This window comes from Capsicum annuum, chromosome 12 (assembly GCF_002878395.1).
Source record: "Capsicum annuum cultivar UCD-10X-F1 chromosome 12, UCD10Xv1.1, whole genome shotgun sequence".
NCBI lineage: Eukaryota > Viridiplantae > Streptophyta > Magnoliopsida > Solanales > Solanaceae > Capsicum > Capsicum annuum.
This window is the reverse complement of record NC_061122.1, coordinates 6,702,168-6,717,504: the sequence shown is the minus strand read 5'-3', so window position 1 is coordinate 6,717,504 and position 15,337 is coordinate 6,702,168. Positions and strand designations below refer to the sequence as shown.

At 34.3% G+C, this 15,337-nt stretch overlaps 3 protein-coding genes and 2 non-coding genes across 5 annotated transcripts in view; 4 read left to right on the top strand and 1 right to left on the bottom strand.

The window, feature by feature from the left end:
- LOC107851243 (membrane-associated protein VIPP1, chloroplastic) overlaps positions 1-3,972 on the top strand; it is a 10,671-nt gene extending 6,699 nt beyond the window's left edge. Inside the window, exons 6-11 of the mRNA XM_016696193.2 lie at positions 144-218; positions 672-742; positions 921-1,003; positions 1,912-1,976; positions 2,703-2,777; positions 3,573-3,972. Coding sequence (XP_016551679.1) covers positions 144-218; positions 672-742; positions 921-1,003; positions 1,912-1,976; positions 2,703-2,777; positions 3,573-3,692 — 489 coding nt within the window. The 3' untranslated portion in view covers positions 3,693-3,972. The remainder of the gene's footprint in view (positions 1-143; positions 219-671; positions 743-920; positions 1,004-1,911; positions 1,977-2,702; positions 2,778-3,572) is intronic.
- A 354-nt stretch (positions 3,973-4,326) lies between these two features.
- Positions 4,327-5,432, top strand: LOC107851036 (protein TIC 20-II, chloroplastic). The gene has a single exon (XM_016695926.2). The coding sequence runs from the start codon at positions 4,769-4,771 to the stop codon at positions 5,354-5,356; it is 588 nt and encodes a 195-aa protein (XP_016551412.1). The 5' UTR covers positions 4,327-4,768; the 3' UTR covers positions 5,357-5,432.
- On the top strand, positions 4,572-4,644 carry TRNAE-CUC. The gene has a single exon. It is a non-coding gene; the product is annotated as a tRNA-Glu (tRNA).
- Positions 5,433-5,647: 215 nt separating the features above from the next.
- On the bottom strand, positions 5,648-9,459 carry LOC107851035 (pentatricopeptide repeat-containing protein At4g39952, mitochondrial). Its single transcript, XM_016695925.2, has one exon. It carries the CDS (start codon positions 9,008-9,010, stop codon positions 6,599-6,601), a length of 2,412 nt encoding a protein of 803 aa, XP_016551411.2. The 5' UTR covers positions 9,011-9,459; the 3' UTR covers positions 5,648-6,598.
- Positions 9,460-9,897: 438 nt separating this feature from the next.
- Positions 9,898-9,970, top strand: TRNAE-CUC. The gene has a single exon. It is a non-coding gene; the product is annotated as a tRNA-Glu (tRNA).
- The last annotated feature ends 5,367 nt before the right edge of the window (positions 9,971-15,337 follow it).

Sequence of the window (15,337 nt, the reverse complement as noted above, 5' to 3'; positions counted from 1 at the left end):
GAGGATCTCTATACCAAGAATGCTACACACTATCATTTTATTGATTGGTTTTCAGAGTGTCTCCTTAAGAGGATAATGAAGTCAAATGAACATCATGGTTATTACGTCTCGAGTTTTCATCGACTCAAGTTTGAATTGTGCAGGATAATGCAAATGCCTTGAAGACTCAACTTGATCAGCAGAGGGCTGTGGTTGATAATCTGGTCAGCAATACACGGGTGTGTTCCTAACCCTTTCTTTTTATCAGGGATGATATGATGCTTTGATTGCTCATCTTATGATTTGCGAGTACATATACATGTTTTTCACTTGATAAAAGAGTTTGTTCTTTAAGCCCCAAGGCTTAGTTCAAGTGGCAAAGGTTGGGGGCTTGTGACTTAGGTCACAGGTTTGAGTGTTGGGCCGTGCGAATTAAGTCTGTTATTTAAGTGAGGAGGGAGAGGGGTTAGCCCATTATCCCCGAGATCTAAGGGCTGTTCCAAGGGTTGTCCCCTGATAGATTTCTCGGTTATAAAAAAAATTGAGAAGTTTGGTATTTAATCTGCGCATCTTTTGGGGATATTTATCGTAAGTTCCATCTCTGAACAAATTTTTCCAAAATCCAGGTCTTGCACTTTATTTACGAAGAATTGGAACTTTTGTATTGACTGTTATTGTCTCTCATCTGACAGCTTTTGGAGAGCAAGATACAGGAAGCAAGATCTAAGAAGGATACTCTGAAAGCACGTGCTCAGTCAGCAAAGTCAGCTACATGCCTTTTTATCACTTCACATGTACCCTGAATTATAAATATCACGGACATTTCCCCCAACATATCAATAACATTATCACATCAATAATAAATCACTATAAGTGGCTCATAAATTATCACACTTTATTTGTTTCATTTCAAGAAAATGACTATGAGGTTTATCATTTAGGACGGCAACCAAAGTAAGCGAGATGCTGGGTAATGTAAATACAAGCAGTGCTCTCTCAGCCTTTGAAAGAATGGAAGAAAAAGGTTCTGACATACATTCCACCCTATCTTTCCCTGTTTTCTTCTTTTGCTTCCAATTTCGGATGCTTACTTTGCTTATACTTCAAATATTTCTTGGCTTGTAGTAATAGCTGTAAGAGGTTGATATTTTGCCCGCCTATACATCCAATAAGACTGAGTGCTGATCTTGTCACAGCATTTTCCTTCTATCAACTACAAAAATATACCCTTCAGAAAATTGTCAAGTTACTGATTCAAATGATTTATTTCGTTTTTAACGTCTTCACTTTGGTGCGTAATGTTTGACACTCTAGATTTATATTATCTGAAATGATGTTGGGGAAAAAATCTCATAAGGTTGGCTAGAACACAGGAGGAGCTCAGCCACGGGCATGGACTCTTGTTAGTTATTACAATTTGTTGAGTGCAGCTGTCATCGCTCATAAAGGAAAGACAAACACTAGAAGGATAAATGATAAAGTTTTATAAAAAGAGGAAATATGATAAGGTACTCATGTCAGAGATCATTTTGCATTTTGGGGGATAAAAAATATGATATAAAGAAGATTTCGACACCTTTTCTTTTTAAGGATAAAATGACCCCGCTAACACTGAGCTGAGTGAGATGTTTAATGTCGGCAATTTTTATTTTTTTTTTGAAAATAATTAATTGAAGTGTGCCAAAGGACGTCAGTACGAGTAGTGCTTTTTGCTATAAAGCCAACATAATTTTCCGTGGCTTTTTAAACACATGTTCTTGTTGCGCAATAATTCTACTCCCACCCTTGAACGCACCCTGTGTTGAAAATAAGAATTGGTTATCGTGGATTTAGTACAGATGAAGTTATGGAATCACCGACTCTAGTCACCTGCTAAAGTATTTGAAGTTAATTAAATGATTGTCTTACTTTTTCTTTCTTGATTTTCCACAGTTCTGGCGATGGAGTCTCAAGCTGATGCTCTTAACCAGTTAACCAGTGATGAGCTTGAAGGAAAGGTAATTAGTTTTTCTCAATTGCATTACCTTTTTTAGGTCATGTGCTCTTGGTAATTCTCTCTTTGTACTAGTCCTAGAGTTGCTTTCTTCGAATAGACCTCAAAATCTTTATTCTTTCCGTAATGATGTCTCTATCTTACACTGCAACATGCAAGTTCGCAAACTTCCCGTTCTCTCTATGGTTACATTTTACAACTCTCTCTCTTTCAATCTTTCTGGCTTTGTTACTATCCGTTACCTCTTATTTTCCTCTTTGCCAATGTTTATTGAAACCTGAATCATTTGTAATATTTGGCGTCTCTGTTGTCTCTCTCTCCTTTATTTGTTTTTTGTTCTTACTTTTGAATTTCTTGATCTTCCCATCTTGATCATTCTTATTTGGAAATGTGGTTAACTTTTGGTGCGCGTACCCAAAAAGCTCGTCGATCCAAATGAATCATTCTTCTGGTCTCTTGTCGCTCCCCACACATTATTGTAAAAATTGAAAGTGCTCCAAAATGTAAATAGCCTCACTTTGCATATTTGCCTTTTACGACATACTTAACGGGTGAAACATATGTTTTTTGGTACTCATTTCTTGTAAGCATGAAACGCCACAAAAGGACACAATGCTTGTGCTGAAACAAAATTTTTGACTTCCACGTTGCAAAACCTTTGTGGGAGAATTTAGTGCTTCTTTGGGGATTGTATTTTCTTAATCCTAAATGATCATTCTGCTTTTGACAGTTTGCGTTACTGGAGACCTCATCTGTTGATGATGATCTTGCCAGCTTAAAAAAGGAATTGACCGGAAGCGCAAAGGTATTTTCTAGTCAATCTATTCGTATATATATGTATGTTGCAAATGTGTATCGGCACCTAGAGGACATACTATTTTTCCTTCTAGATTGAGCTGTGCTTGGCAAAGTATGCTTATCATACCTAGCATAGGAAGCAGCAATATTCATGAATATTGCAAATTTTATTAAACCAAACTGTATAGTAAAAAGATCATGACAAAATATGTGTTGCTCGTCTCCATCACACACTTCTGGATAAATTTATTGTGTAACCATGAAATCGTACTATTCGTAAAAGCAGCATGGTTTGGATGTTCCATAAGAACTTGAAGGTGTACTTCAACGACGAATCAAGAAAGGAAATCTAACGTGATACTTTTAGTACCTTGGTAACTGTAGGCAGAAGTTTGTTCTCTAAGGTAGCCGTTTGGCCGTGAAATTTTTTTCGAAAAATTATTTCACTTTAGTGAAAACAGTTTGTGTTTGGCCATGAGAATTCCAAATACAATTTCAAGTGAAAACAACTTGTTTTCACGTTTTTCACTCCTATTTCTCTCACAAAATTTCAAAAACAACTCCAGTTTATATTCATGGCCAAACACAACTTCAACTCCAACTTCAACTCCAAAAATTTATGATTTTCATGGCCAAACGGGATGTAAATATCTTCCTAGTTTCCTGTTACTTGGTTCTTTCTACCCTAGAAAAACAGAAAACGATAATCTGCTTTATTGTTGATGTAGCATTTCCTTCTAAACCTCTAGACTAGAACACTCAGGTATTTTGGTTTAATGTTTTCCTTTTACTGACTAAGCAGAAAGGAGATCTTCCCCCGGGGAGAACGCCAGTTGCCAGTTCAAGTTCGTCATTGCAATTTCAAGATTCAGAGATTGAGAAAGAATTGAACGAATTAAGGAGGCGGGCAAATGACTTCTAGAGATCATACATAGTCGATCTTTCACACTACAAATCGTCCTCCTTTAGGCATTCGTTACTCAAAAGAATGTGGGGTTTTTCCGAAAAGTTGCTTCATCGATAAAGGCCATTGAATATAGTAAGTGAAACCGGAGAAAGTATAATGAGATATGTTGATATATCTTCTTTCAAATCTACTTCAGTTTTGTATATTGCCACCCCAAATGTTTCATGAGGATAGTCCTTCAAGTTACATTGTAGATTTGGAAATTCCATGTTGCTGGTTTTGCATTTTTATCTGACATCTTGGGATTTTATTTTTTTTCACAAGTGAAATTTCTCCACAACATGCTTCAAACTCAGGTTCTTTACATGAGCCGAGAGTCAATCGGAAAGAACATATCTACTTTCATATACCCCCTCCCCCTCCGCCCAAACATTTGTGGGATTACACGCTGAGTCGTTTTTATTGGAGGAACTTTCTGCAGATAAAGCAATGCGGGCATGGAGGTAGAAGGTCCGTCCACAGGTTGTGAACTTCTTTTCCTTAAGAAGCAATGATGGTACCATGGGAATAAACATCGGCGAACACCTGCCCTGTGTTGAACGGTCGGAATCACAAGGGTTCGTAAGTTTTGAATGGAAAGCTCCAATAAATAACAACGCTAACTCTAATTGTCCTAAGATAACAAACTTTCTCATCTCATAAGTAGCAACCTGGACGAATAGTGTGATGATTGTGTCATACGATCGACAAAAGCCCTCTATGGACCTCAACTATAATAACTTTACAATAACAACCTTAACCTTAATCGAATGTGTACTAGGGAGGAGGCGATACATTGCGACCGATCCTAAAAAATGAAACCTTTTCTGTATTATATTGGTGTACAATTAACAATCCGTTGTAGTCTAGTTGGTTAGGATACTCGGCTCTCACCCGAGAGACCCGGGTTCAAGTCCCGGCAACGGAAATTAAACTCATTTTTTTTCCCCGAATATCCTGCATTATACGAACGTACCTTTCGCATAACAAGTTATACCCTTGAAAAAACCCATCCATAAAATCCCCAAAAACCTCACATTTCCCCTAAAAAAATGGCTTCTCTTTCTTCCCTTTTCACTCCCCACCCCCTCAAACCCCTCACCCCCAAATTCCTCCCAACCCGAACCCGAATTTCGACCCGACCGAAACCCACTCCCATCTCCGCCGTGTACAACCCAATCCCCGCCACAGACCGCCTTATCTCCGCCGTCTCTTACTTCCTTCCATTCTTCAACGGCATTCAATACGGCCGTTTCCTCTTCACTCAATACCCTTCCCTCGCTCTCCCATTTCAACCTATTCTTCCCATCCTATCTTTCTATCGGTCCATACCATACGCCAGCTTCGTCACTTTCTTCGCTCTCTACTTAGGTATTGCCCGCAATGAGAGCTTGAACCAGTACACTCGCTTCAATGCCTTGCAAGCTGTTATGCTCGACGTTCTCCTCGTTCTCCCAATGTTGATTCAAAGGATTTTTTCTCCGGGTCAGTCGGGTTTAGGGCTGCAATTTACTGTTTGGATGCATAATGGACTCTTTGTGTTTGTTGTTGGTTGTTTTGTTTATGGTCTCGTTGCTTGTATTCTCGGAAAAACTCCTTATTTGCCTTTTGTTACTGAGGCTGCTAACAGGCAAATGTAGCTTCTTTTTGTTATATGTTGTTTAGTTTGTTGAAAGAAATTTTGTCCATGTTTGAATCACAATCTCGATTTGTGTACACTCTGTCCTCCCCAGATCCCGAGTAATGTTGTTGTTGTTGTTATTGTTATTTTTACGTGTTCATGTGTATGTTCACACACGTTAATAATTAACTTTGACGCTCATAAATTTCTTTCACCGTTAAAGATATTAATCTCAATAGACGAATCAAACAAGAAATTCGATGGAGGAGTTAGGTAAATCATTTCAAGGGCAAAATGTGCAAGTTTATGGTTTAATAGATATGTCATCATTATTGATCAATCAAGAAAAAAGACAAAAGCAATAGGCAAGTAAACAACTTTATTCCAAGTCACTTTTCTGAAGAATCATCGAGTGAGGCTATTTTACTGCAGCCCGGATCTTTCCGCAGCGTCTCAACTTGTGTATTTATTGACTATTTCATCAAGCTTGCTCACGTCTTGATTATTCCATTGTGCCCCCCTCGACTTGGGCTGATGGAAAGGGTGAAAGGTTTCTTTGTCCCCCGCACCACCTTATCGTATACAAGTTCCGCCTTGTATGGCACTCAAGGTGGTTCTTACATACCAACGAAGCCATCTCTTATTTTTAGGCCATGCACATGTCGAGAGCACATGAAATCTAGTAGATAACTTCTCATGTTATCGACCTTTCTTGGCTACCTCAAGATATTCACATTTTCATAATCCATAGAGAGTATTTACTTGGTAACCTCAATTGCCTAACTTTTATGAACCTATTGTCTGTCCCCAAGCATCGAAATTTCGGCGATGTACACAAAGTTCAGAACCTTGAGCCGGGCTAGAATTGCAGCTTCACCTCATGCGTATTAGCCATAGACATTCCTCAGGCTTACAGCCTTACTGCTATTCTGATGTACCAAAAGAGCACGGTGAATGTAAAAGCTTCTCCTTTCTCGTGCACAGGTATATTGCTGCAACGCTTATCATTAAAGGATGAGAAAACTGCAATGTAATCATATAAAATCAAAACCAGAATCCTATCATCAGCTCCAAATGACGAGGCATGATTGATATATGTATCCTTCTCGATCAGCCCACTGAAATAGCTCTCTTATAATAGGAATTATGGAGTGCTGAAAATGTGGTGCTGATTGAATCAACTCTTGCAAGTGTAAACCTCTGGTAGCACTTGAGATGGACAGTTTGCCGTATTTGATGCTACAACTAGTAGCTGCATAAATTATACTGTACTCCAGCCAACTTCTTTCCTCACTTTCCTGTCCTTCATTATTTTCCTCACCATTTCGACCTCTTTCCACATTCCTACAGAACTATATAGGTCTGAGATTGCTATGTAGTACCCATCATTTTCTGGATCAGATTCAATAGCATGTTTTGCAATTCTTATACCTTTCTCAACTTGGCCATAAATTTTACAAGAACTTAACAAAGAACCCCATATAGCTGCATCTGGAGCAATCGGCATGGACAAAACCAAAGCTTCAGCATCATCCAGATTGCCAGAACGACCAAGAAGATCAGCCATACAAGAATAGTGCTTCAATGTGGGCATCAAGGAATAATCTTTCATTCTGCTAAATATCGACTTCCCTTCTTCAACCAACCCTGCATGAGCACAAGCCGAGAGTACAGCGAGAAAAGTCAGTTCATTTGGGTTAATTTCCGTCTGTTCCATCTTTTTGAACATTTCTATAGCATAATTTGCTTCTCCATACATCGCATAGCCTGAGATCAGTACGTTCCAAGAAACTATATCTTTCTTTTCCATTGAATCAAATATTTCCCTTGACTTTGTTAGCTGTCCACATTTCGCGTACATATCAGTCAAAGCAGTAGCAAGCAAAGTATTCTCTCCAAACCCAACTTCCTTGATGTATTGATGAACTTTCTCTCCTTTCTCCAAGGAAGATACTTGAGAAGAAGCAGAGAGCAGAATCGCCAGTGTAGCAATATTAGGCTTGTAACTTTCTGCTCTCATTTCATCGAAAAGATCAAAGGCCTTGGTAATTTTTCCACAACCGATATAAGAACTCATCATTGTGTTCCATGTAACAACATCCTTATCGTTCATCATACAAAAGACTCTCCATGATAAAGTTAGATTCTTGCTTCTTCCATACATATCTATTAGAGAATTGGCAACAGAAACATTTCCAAGCATCAGATTTTTTATAACATGACAATGCAAAGATTGACCTAACTGGAATTTTTCCAACCGGGAGCAAGAAGAAATTACAGATATCAAGCTGTTGATATCAGATTCGATCCCCGAGTACTGCATCTCTCTGAATAAATTAACGCACTTGGCTTCTAATCCGGTCTTCCAATAGCCATTCACCATCACGTTCCAAGCCTCTGTGTTCTGTCCACTCCCTCCATTAAACACCTTCTCCGCCAGATTCAAGAGTCTAAGCTTACCATACACGGCCAGCAATGCATTATCGACCATGTGATCATCATCATAGTTTCTTCTCACGATGAAGCCATGGAAAGCCTTAGCTTCAGATACCATCATGGCATTACCTAAACCAGAAAGCACGCAACTAATTACCATCCCATCCGGTGAAATCCCGCTACCCAGCATTTTCAAGAACATATCAACACACTCACCTATACACTCATCTCTTGCATAAACAACAATTACTGTCGTCCACGAAAGCAAATCCTTCTCATCAACCTCACAAAACGATCTATACATTTCTTCAACCGAACCACATTTCGAGTACATCAGCAAAACAGAAGACTGAACAATTTCATAACTACCAAAACCAGATTTCATTGCCAACCCATGTAAACACTTACCTTCAACCAATGCACCTAAATTCCCACAAGCTTGAAATCCACCTTCCAACGTCCGAAAATTCGGCCTCACCCCACCCTCCTCATTCTTATACATCAAACAAAAACACTCCAACCCTTTATCACTCTCCCCATTCTCTACATACCCTTTAATAATCACAGTCCAAGAAACCACATCTCTCACAGGCATTTCATCAAACACCTTATACGCATTACCCATCAACCCAAATTTTGCGTACATGTACACCAAAGACGATCCAACAGCACTATTTTCCTCAACAAGATTCAATTTTGACACCAACCCATGAACCTCCATCCCAAAATCAACCAACCCAAGTTCCGCAATAGCCGAAAAAACCATTGGCAACGTAAACTGATTAGGCAAAACATTAAAACCCCACATATTGTTAAACAGCTCAAGCGATTCTGTGTATTTCCCATTGGAAAAATAAGCTTTGATTATTGAATTCCAAAGAAAAGGGTCTTTAAAAATGGTGAAATCGAATACTTTTTTCGAAGAAATGAGATGTTGTTCAGTAGTGGAAGCGTAAAGAGAGATGAGTTTTGCTGCTATGTAAATGTTGTTAGTGTGGCCTGTTGTGATTATCAAGGCATGGGATTGAAGAAGGGATTTGAGGTTTGTAGAAGAAGGATTGATGGAGAGGAATGTGTTGATTTTATCAGTTGTTTCAGTTGAGTAGTGGAGTACTATGTTGTTGTTCAGATTCTTCGAAAATATCATTAGGTGTGTGTCGAGTACGTTAAAAGTAAAGTGTTTTTGGAACATCCGATATGAGTGTGGAAACACTTTTCGCAGTTTAGTTGTGAACATGGAGACAATTGAAGCAAAAAGTATCTTACTCAAATCTTACTTGTGAGATTTTATTGGATATGTTATTATTGTGTTTGGGTTTTGGGTTGGGGAGGAGGGGAGGTTTAAGGGGTTAATTCAAAATGCGGAAAACATTAATAAACTCTTAAATTTGTCAATAAATTTTATTTTGTTTGAATTAAGGTCTGTTTTGATTGAGCACCTGAACACTTAATAAGTTTCGATTATTGAATTCCAAAGAATGAGAGATGAGTTTTGCTGGTACGTAGTGTGTTTGGGTTGGGGCCTTTTAGGTGTGGGGGTATTTAAGGATTTAATCCATAAAATTGTTACATTTTTGTTAAATAAAATCTCATTTACGTGTATGGGCTATAACATATTTGATTAAGTAATTGAATATTTGATAATATTTTTTTTTTTATAATTCCTTTTGGTTACATATGTGAATATTGCCATATCAAACAACTCAATCTTTACATAAAAAAAAGCACCACAGAGTCACCTCCTTTAATTAATACGTATTAGATTCAACAAGTTGTAAACTTCATGAATGTTCCTTTTGATGCTGATGAGTTATAATTGGATGAGGAGATGTATTTTACGTAATTTATTTATTTACGTAGCAAGCTTGTGAACATGCACAAAAACTTTTTCAAAATATGAGTTAGAAGAAGTGTCTAACATGAAGATTTTATAGTGTTTAGGTGCTTTTGAAACACACTGTAGTTCAAGCCTCTTAATGAAACTTACCGACAAATTTAAGAAATTATAGATATATTTCGTCAAAACACAAATAATAACAAAAATTAAAATTGTAAAGAAGAAAATAGGAGAATGTAATGGTCTAATAAACTCTAGTTGAATAAAAATTTTGTTGCTTACAACAATCCGTTGTAGTCTAGTTGGTTAGGATACTCGGCTCTCACCCGAGAGACCCGGGTTCAAGTCCCGGCAACGGAATTCTCTTTTTTCTATTTTGCCATACATGATGCTCCGGTTTATAATCTTTAGATTATCATATTATCACAATTCATAATTTCATCTCAACTCACCTTTTTTCAAAAATCCAACGTCATTATTGTTCGAAACATCAAAAATAGTCTAATAGCATATATGATTTATTTCTGTCGGATCCCGAACAAATCCCGAGGGTCCGCCAAAAATCGTACTCCAGTGTATTTCTACATAGTGAGGTCTGGGGCCTCCGAAAAAGTAGAGAGGTTAGTTCTGCTAGACTCCCGATGCAGGACATAGTCTTCTCTTATTTCTATACAATAGATATTGAATCCTTGATAAAATATCCTGACTCCTTATTTTACGTAGTGAACCAATTCGGCTTTTCTGTTTGAAAATAGACCCTTACAAAAATATAAGGTGAAGTTGCGTATAATAAATTTTTTTGATCGAATCCTTCTCCAAATCCCGCGCATAGCAAAAGCTTAGTGCGCATGACCTTTTCTTTTGGTAAACCAATTCGGCTTCTTTGTTTGCCGAACATGTAATAGGAAATAAATAATAAATAGCGTTTGAGTTGAGAAAACCAAAAAAGCCCGAACTATATAATTAAGACCAATATGAAAATGTAGTTTAATTAATTAATTGATGATTATAACTAGGGGTGTACATAAGTCGGGTTGGTTCGATTTTTTATTAAAATATAACCAAACCAATAATGTCGGTTTTCTAAATCTATAAACCAAATCAAACTAATATACAATCAGTTTTTTTTTATTTCGGCTTTAGTCGGGTTTTTTCAATTTTTCAATTTTCTTGGATTTTTTACAAATATAATGTGATTGAAATTTTTTTTAAAATATTTTCACTAAAAAGATTAAAAAAAAAATGGTCATAGAGTAGTTCCAATAAAAATTAAGTTGGCAAATTACTAAGTCGTCTAAACTACTATCTCTCAAAGTAATATTATGTGAATACCCAAGTAGTTCAATTTTTAAGTCACTAGTCACAGGAACTTGTCTTCAAAGTTCACTTCACATAAAATGTGAGCATAAAAAAGAATAAAGAATTAGAGACAACTTATTAAAAACTTAAGTCCATAGAGTAATTAATTATAACATAATTTCGTAGAAAAAAAAAAAGAGAAACAAACCTAAATCACAACTTGACGAATGAGAAAAGTAAGATGAAAGTAAGATGAGGAAATAATGAGAACTCTCTGAAAACTTGAAAAGTAAAATGTAAAAAGTGAAGCAATTAAAGAGTTTTAGGTTTTTATATTAATATTGGACTTTGTATTAATTTGTTATTAATGAAAAACTACCATAATTAAAGGCCCAAGAATATATATCTATTTTCTGAATATAAAAAAATAATAAAAGTAATTAGAAAGTAGATTATAAGTAATATTTTTTACTGCCATAATTAAAGGCCCAAGAATATATATCTATTTTCTGAATATAAAAAAATAATAAAAGTAATTAGAAAGTAGATTATAAGTAATATTTTTTACGTATAAAAAATTAAAATTATATATGTATTATGTCGGTTCGGTTTGGGTTCGGTTTGATTTTATTTTTGCTAATACCAAATCAAATTAAGAATGATCGGGGTTTTTTTACCAACGCCAAACCAAACCATAAGTCTTTTTTTTCCCTCAATTTGATTTGATTCTTCGGTTCGATTTAACTTAACGGTTCGATTTCTACCTCCCTAATTATAACATACGTATACACTACTAATGTTATTAGAACATCCAGGCTGTAACCATGTTTAAAGATTCTGAAAGTGATATTAATATTGTTAAGAAGGTTCTTTCAAGGTTTAATTAAATGCTAATACCTAATTAATAAAACACATCCATAACCATTTTATTTAGTCCAACGTGGCATTAAGTAAACCTTTTTAAAAATTTTCATTCGATTTTGGAACCTTATTTGAGAGTTCAATTAATTCAAATTTACGTCGATGAAAAAGGTAAAGTGAAAAAGATGCCATATATATTTTGAGAAATTTTTTTTTTTTCCTCACCGATGTTCAAATACTTTAAAATTCGACTAATTTAAATTTGTAATAGAAGATCCCATTGTGAAAGTAAAATGCTTCCTATCAAAAATGAGTGCATATCAGGAATTAAATTCGATATGTAACAATCGAAGTTTTCAACTCACCACTAACGTATATTACATGTACTTACTGAATCACAATTTATAATTGAATAACAAGGTAATATTGTAGTGAACAATAGTAACAAGAAAATCTTAGAATTACAATAAGGTAACTAGAAGGAGATAAGCTAATGTAACATACTTTTTCCGTCCCAAATTTTTTAATTTAATTTCTTATTTTACTTGTTTTTTTATTAATCAAGAAGCGACAATAATTTTTTTTTCATGTTTTACCCTTTGCATTAATTACTTTTTCTTTAAAAAAATAAAATATAAACATTATTTAATAAAGATACCATGATAAACTAGGCATGTTATAAATTATTTTTTCTAATCAATGTATCATCTCAATTTGAAACGAGTAATTTGAGAAGAAGGAGTAGAAAGTATTGTAGATGAAATGAAAATAGACGTCAGATTCACTATTAAAATCTAAATTGCTCTCCATTGCCTCGAGTTCCACACAAAGTTTCTTAATATTCCAAACAAGCCCTTTAGCTTGGTCTTTTGATCAATTGTGTTTATTAGCACGAAACTTTCAATTACAATAACATACTCAGTGAATTTTTAAAAAAGGAAGGTAAAATATAATATCTCTAATTATAGATACTACAAAAACATATTCAGAGAATTCCCACAAAAAAAAGGATAAAACACGATATCTCTAATTATAGATAATACAACAACATACTCAGTGTATATTCTCATAAAAAGAGGATAAAACACGATAGATATTATGTTAGAGTACGTGCCCTATTGATCAGTGACTTTAACGGAAGAGTTATCTATGGATGAAACGGGTTGCCTAACGTGTTCCAAGAAAGCAGTAAAACAAGAAGTAAAGAACACAATGATTTTTACGTGGAAAATATCCGGCTCAAAAAAGTGTAAAAAAACACAACCTGTACCTCTACAGGATTTAACCCCAACTTCACTAAACAACTCTGAGCCTCAACAACAACTGATTACAAAACTCTTGTAACCAACAACTAAGAATTATAAACTCTAATTCATATACCTCAATAACTGAAATTATAAACTATAATTCCTATAACTCCATAATCACGCTTGACCGTTGAACCCACTTCGAGTTATCCCAAACTTGAAGTTAACTCAGTTCAGTATTATTCCTAAATAATCAATCTAGGAAAGCAATAAATTACAACTCAATAAGAATAATACATTTAAACTGACTCATCAAAACTTCATTGATCTAACAAAGAGTCCTTCAATTAATATGTTTCCTATCTTGCGTAGATTGACTTCTTTAATCTGCAAAATCTTTCTCCTTCTACACGTAGGACTCTTTTTTCAACTCAACTTGCTTTCCCTTTATCATCAAGTGTTTGAATCAAATTCAACTTCTTCAAAATAGCATATGTTTATTTCCTTGAGTTTATCAGAATTAACCACTCATCTATCTGGTTCTTGGTTTCTTTAACCCTTGTCTTTAATCATCGATGATTTTGCTACAAGTTCAGCTATATGAGATAATGTGTCTGTGAACTAGTTTGACTGACATGTTTCATATCACTTTGTCAGTTTGTCAATCATCAAAATTACATCGCACCCAACATATTACAACAACATACTCGTATTCCCACAAAAAAGAGGATAAAATACGATATCTCTAATCATAGATATGACAACAACATACTCAATGAATTTCCACAAAAAAGGATAAAATACGATATCTCTAATTATAAATACAAAAATACTTTTTATTTTATTATAATATTTTATGATTCGAATCTTTAATTAAAGATAAAAGAAGTATTTGCCTCACCATCATAACCTATATGAAGTGAATTTATGCTAGATCATGTACCATATTAAAAGGACAAATGGACCACAAAAAAATACTAGTACTACATACTGAAATACAATTAATTTGTCTCTCTGCATGACTGCATGCCTGTCCCCAATAATATAAAGAATTTAATTTTATACAGTAATAAATAGTATATTATAACATATTATAGTAAACGTAAGTTATTCATTTCACTTTTCTAGTTAATTTCCTTCTATTTATGTTTTAGTTACTGATAATAACATATAATTTTTTAGAAAATTGTTAGTGCACTCATAATGTGATTGGAAGTCAGAAACAATGTTATGAGTATGACAAAATTCAGTTTGATTTTGGAATTGAATAAAATATTTATATTAAAAACGATTCAACTCTATACAGAGTGCAAACTCTATCCGTAGCTCGAATTAAACTTTAAATTGCACCAATTTTTACAAAAAAGATGAGGTATAATGGAAGAATGATACTAGGAAATAGATAATGAGATTATAAAATTGACAAAAAGCTCAACAAAAATAATACTGTAACTGTTTCTTCTTTAGCCAAACATCAAGTTTCCTATTTTTGTACTTTATTAGTAAATATTATCATAAGAAAAGACTTTATTTTATGAAATCGCATTTTTGTGTTTCCATCATATACTGTACTTTTTTCATTTTAAATTATTTATCATATTTTTCTTTTACACGTCTTCAAAAACTATTAATATTAGTTATTACTATAATAAAATGAGAAGTTTGAAATAAATTAATCCGAATTAATTATATTTAGTGATTACAATTAATAATTTGAGATGGGAGAAATGATTTTAAGGGGCGCTTGATCATTAAATTTTGAAAAATTTTGCTTTTATTAATTCACCCCTTCAAAATATTCGAAAACTTTACAAACAAGTGTGAACATTTACAGAAAAATTAATTACAAGAATATAAAAGGAAATTAACTAATATTCTTTTAATTTAATAAAATAATTTCCTTTTGTTCTAAAAATAGCATAAAGATATCCAGTTGCACGTTAAAAATCTATCTATTGTGCACGTGTTGGAAACTGTTTTTCTGACTTTTGAAAATTTATTGTTCTGAATATTGTCAGAAAGAAAAAAAAATAATTGGATGAGAAACTTTGACTAAAGTGCATTAAATCCAGATCTAGTACGAAGGAAAATGTTTTTAAGTATTTTTTTCTTTTGAAAAATGTTTTTTTTTTTCTAAATTAAAAACATAAAAAGATGATCTTTCAATTTATTTACTATGTTGGATAAATAAACATAAGATAGTATCTCAGGTGCGCCAGTCATTATCTCATCCCCAGTAATTATCGCTCATCCATCTCTTTTTATGTTGAAATTCTAATTTTGTCTTTTTAAATTATTTTATATGATATTACTTGCGTAT

Coding starts and splice junctions, on each gene's coding strand:
- LOC107851036 (XM_016695926.2), top strand. CDS start 4,769: ATGGCTTCTCTTTCTTCCCTTTTCACTCCCCACCCCCTCAAACCCCTC.
- LOC107851035 (XM_016695925.2), bottom strand. CDS start 9,010: ATGTTCACAACTAAACTGCGAAAAGTGTTTCCACACTCATATCGGATG.